At 39.9% G+C, this 2,395-nt stretch overlaps 1 protein-coding gene across 1 annotated transcript in view; it reads right to left on the reverse strand.

Moving 5' to 3' along the window:
* LOC107750204 (vesicle-associated membrane protein-associated protein A-like) overlaps positions 1 to 2,395 on the reverse strand; it is a 30,048-nt gene that overhangs the window by 6,424 nt on the left and 21,229 nt on the right. Inside the window, exon 4 of the mRNA XM_016565483.1 lies at positions 696 to 776. Within this exon, the coding sequence (XP_016420969.1) occupies positions 696 to 776 (81 nt within the window). The remainder of the gene's footprint in view (positions 1 to 695; positions 777 to 2,395) is intronic.

Raw genomic sequence — 2,395 nt, forward strand, 5'->3', positions numbered from 1 at the left:
TGAGAGTGGGAGTGGGAGTGGGAGTGTGAGTGTGAGTGTGTGTGTGTGTGAGAGAGTGTGTGTGTGAGAGTGGGAGTGTGTGTGTGAGTGTGAGTGTGAGTGTGAGTGTGTGTGTGAGAGTGGGAGTGGGAGTGTGAGTGTGGGAGTGTGTGTGTGAGTGTGAGTGTGAGTGTGAGTGTGTGTGTGTGTGAGAGAGTGTGTGTGTGAGAGTGGGAGTGTGTGTGTGAGTGTGAGTGTGAGTGTGAGTGTGTGTGTGTGTGAGAGAGTGTGTGTGTGAGAGTTAAAGATATCTCAATTTCAGTTTTATTTTGATTAATTGTATCAGTGTCGGTGAAAAGAAGCTACACACAAGCTAGTTAAGTGCAGAAAACGACAGTGAAACTAAAACAACAACAAAATTCTTCCTTCAAATTTAACTTCAAACTGAAGAGATGATGTCAGACTGAATCAAACTCCCATCCCCTCTAAAACCCCGCCTCCCAAAGACCTCAGCCAATCAGAATGAGTGATTCACAGGCCGGGAGTGTTTGTGATTGGCTGACTGTTTCACTGATAGCTGTAAAAAACAATCACTCACTGCAACTTATAATACGGGTGAATGTTCGGAGTCAAGCACGTTCTGCTGATTAATACAATTATAATTCAATTTACAGCAGGGTGGAGTGAACTGCAGACGCTCGTCTCGCTGTACTCACCACTTTATCGTTTTCAGACGGCAGCTCAAAGACGCATCTGAGTTTGGAATCCATGAGGTCATCGGGTTTCGCGTCTTTCCACTGAAACACATGAAAAATAGGCAATTCATCAGCCACAACCACTAGCAGCTGCACGCACACACACACACACACTACACACACAATCCCTCACACTCTCACACACTCTCACACAGATTACTGGTGTTATAGAGCGATGACTGATATTTAGATCATTTTATGTCAGTATCTGCTGTACTGTTATAAAATCTCACTGATTTACATCACAAGCAGCAGAATTTCATAATATAAATATCAGCATCTAAAGAAAATTGCATATTTTTGCTTAGTTTGAGTCTCTGAGTAAAATTGAGCTTCATATTCTCACTGTATCAGACTATATGAGCCATTAAAGCCAAATACGATACTTAAGAAACAGGTATGCAAACTTATATACAAATATGTTAACCCTTTCCTGATCAAATGGTATTACTCTTTCCTAACCAGCCGTACTCAGGTTGTGAAGATCAATAACACCCTATCAGATCCAAAAATTACGCACACAGGTGCTCCTCAGGGTTGTGTGAGCTCGCCTGTGCTTTTTATACTCTACACTAATGACTGCGTAAGCTCACACACGGGGAATTATATCTTCAGATTCTCAGATGATACAGCGATCTTGAGTCTACTGTATAAAGACAGTGATTCATCTTTTTAGCACTCTGAGATAAAAAAAAAAATGTGAACAGCGGTGTGATGCCAATTCATTGATTTTAAATGTCAAAGAAACAGAGGAGATTGTTTTTGACCCCAGAGCAGTCGGTGACCACAGTCCTGCTGTTATTTACAACACTCAAATCAAACAGGTGTGTTCCTACAAGTACCTAGGCATCCATATTGCCAACATGTTTACATGGCAGACTCATGTTGACAATTTATGTGCCAAACTTCAACAAAGATTGTACTTTTTGAGGAGAATCCGTCTTTATGGTGTCAATAAAAAATCATGACTGTGTTTTACCAGGCTGTTCTGGAGAGTCTAATTAGGCACTGGATCCAAGCTTGGTATGGCAATCTCTCCGGATGGCCATGAAACTCGTGGACCTCAAAGACTATCCATCTCTCCAAACATTATTTGAGCAGTCTGTGCACAGAGGGGCTCATAAGATACTAGCTAATCCTTCTCACATCTTACACCCTGAGTACGTGCTTCTGCAAGAAGGTATAGAGTGCCCAAATGTCGATTCAATCGGTTTAAAAATTATTTTGTGCCTGCTTCTATTAGAATTTTGAATGGTTAGGACAATGGCCAGTGACTTGGTTCTGGTTAGTAGTCATCACTTAACTCTGTGCAGTGTCTTACATTATTTTATTCTTATTTATTGCTGGTATTGTTATTTATTACTGGTTTTATGGGTCAGGAAGTTGTGTAATAGTGGTTGTTCCGTTGTGCACTGTGACTTTTGATATACTGTCTGCATGCTTTGCCCCCCTGTTTAGTAGGCTTCATGTGTGATTTATGTGCTTTGTTTATTTATGTGTGTATATGCAGCATACACTAAGCCAAGAAAAATTTCCCCTAAGGGGACAATAAAGTATATCGTATCGTATCGTATATATATATATAGTCAAAATGTTCAATAAACTGTTCGATTAAAAAAAAAAAAAAAAAAAAAAAACAAATTTTTTTCAATATTTTTTTC

Source organism: Sinocyclocheilus rhinocerous, unplaced genomic scaffold, assembly GCF_001515625.1.
Source record: "Sinocyclocheilus rhinocerous isolate Xijiao unplaced genomic scaffold, SAMN03320098_v1.1 scaffold242, whole genome shotgun sequence".
NCBI classification, from domain to species: Eukaryota; Metazoa; Chordata; class Actinopteri; order Cypriniformes; family Cyprinidae; genus Sinocyclocheilus; species Sinocyclocheilus rhinocerous.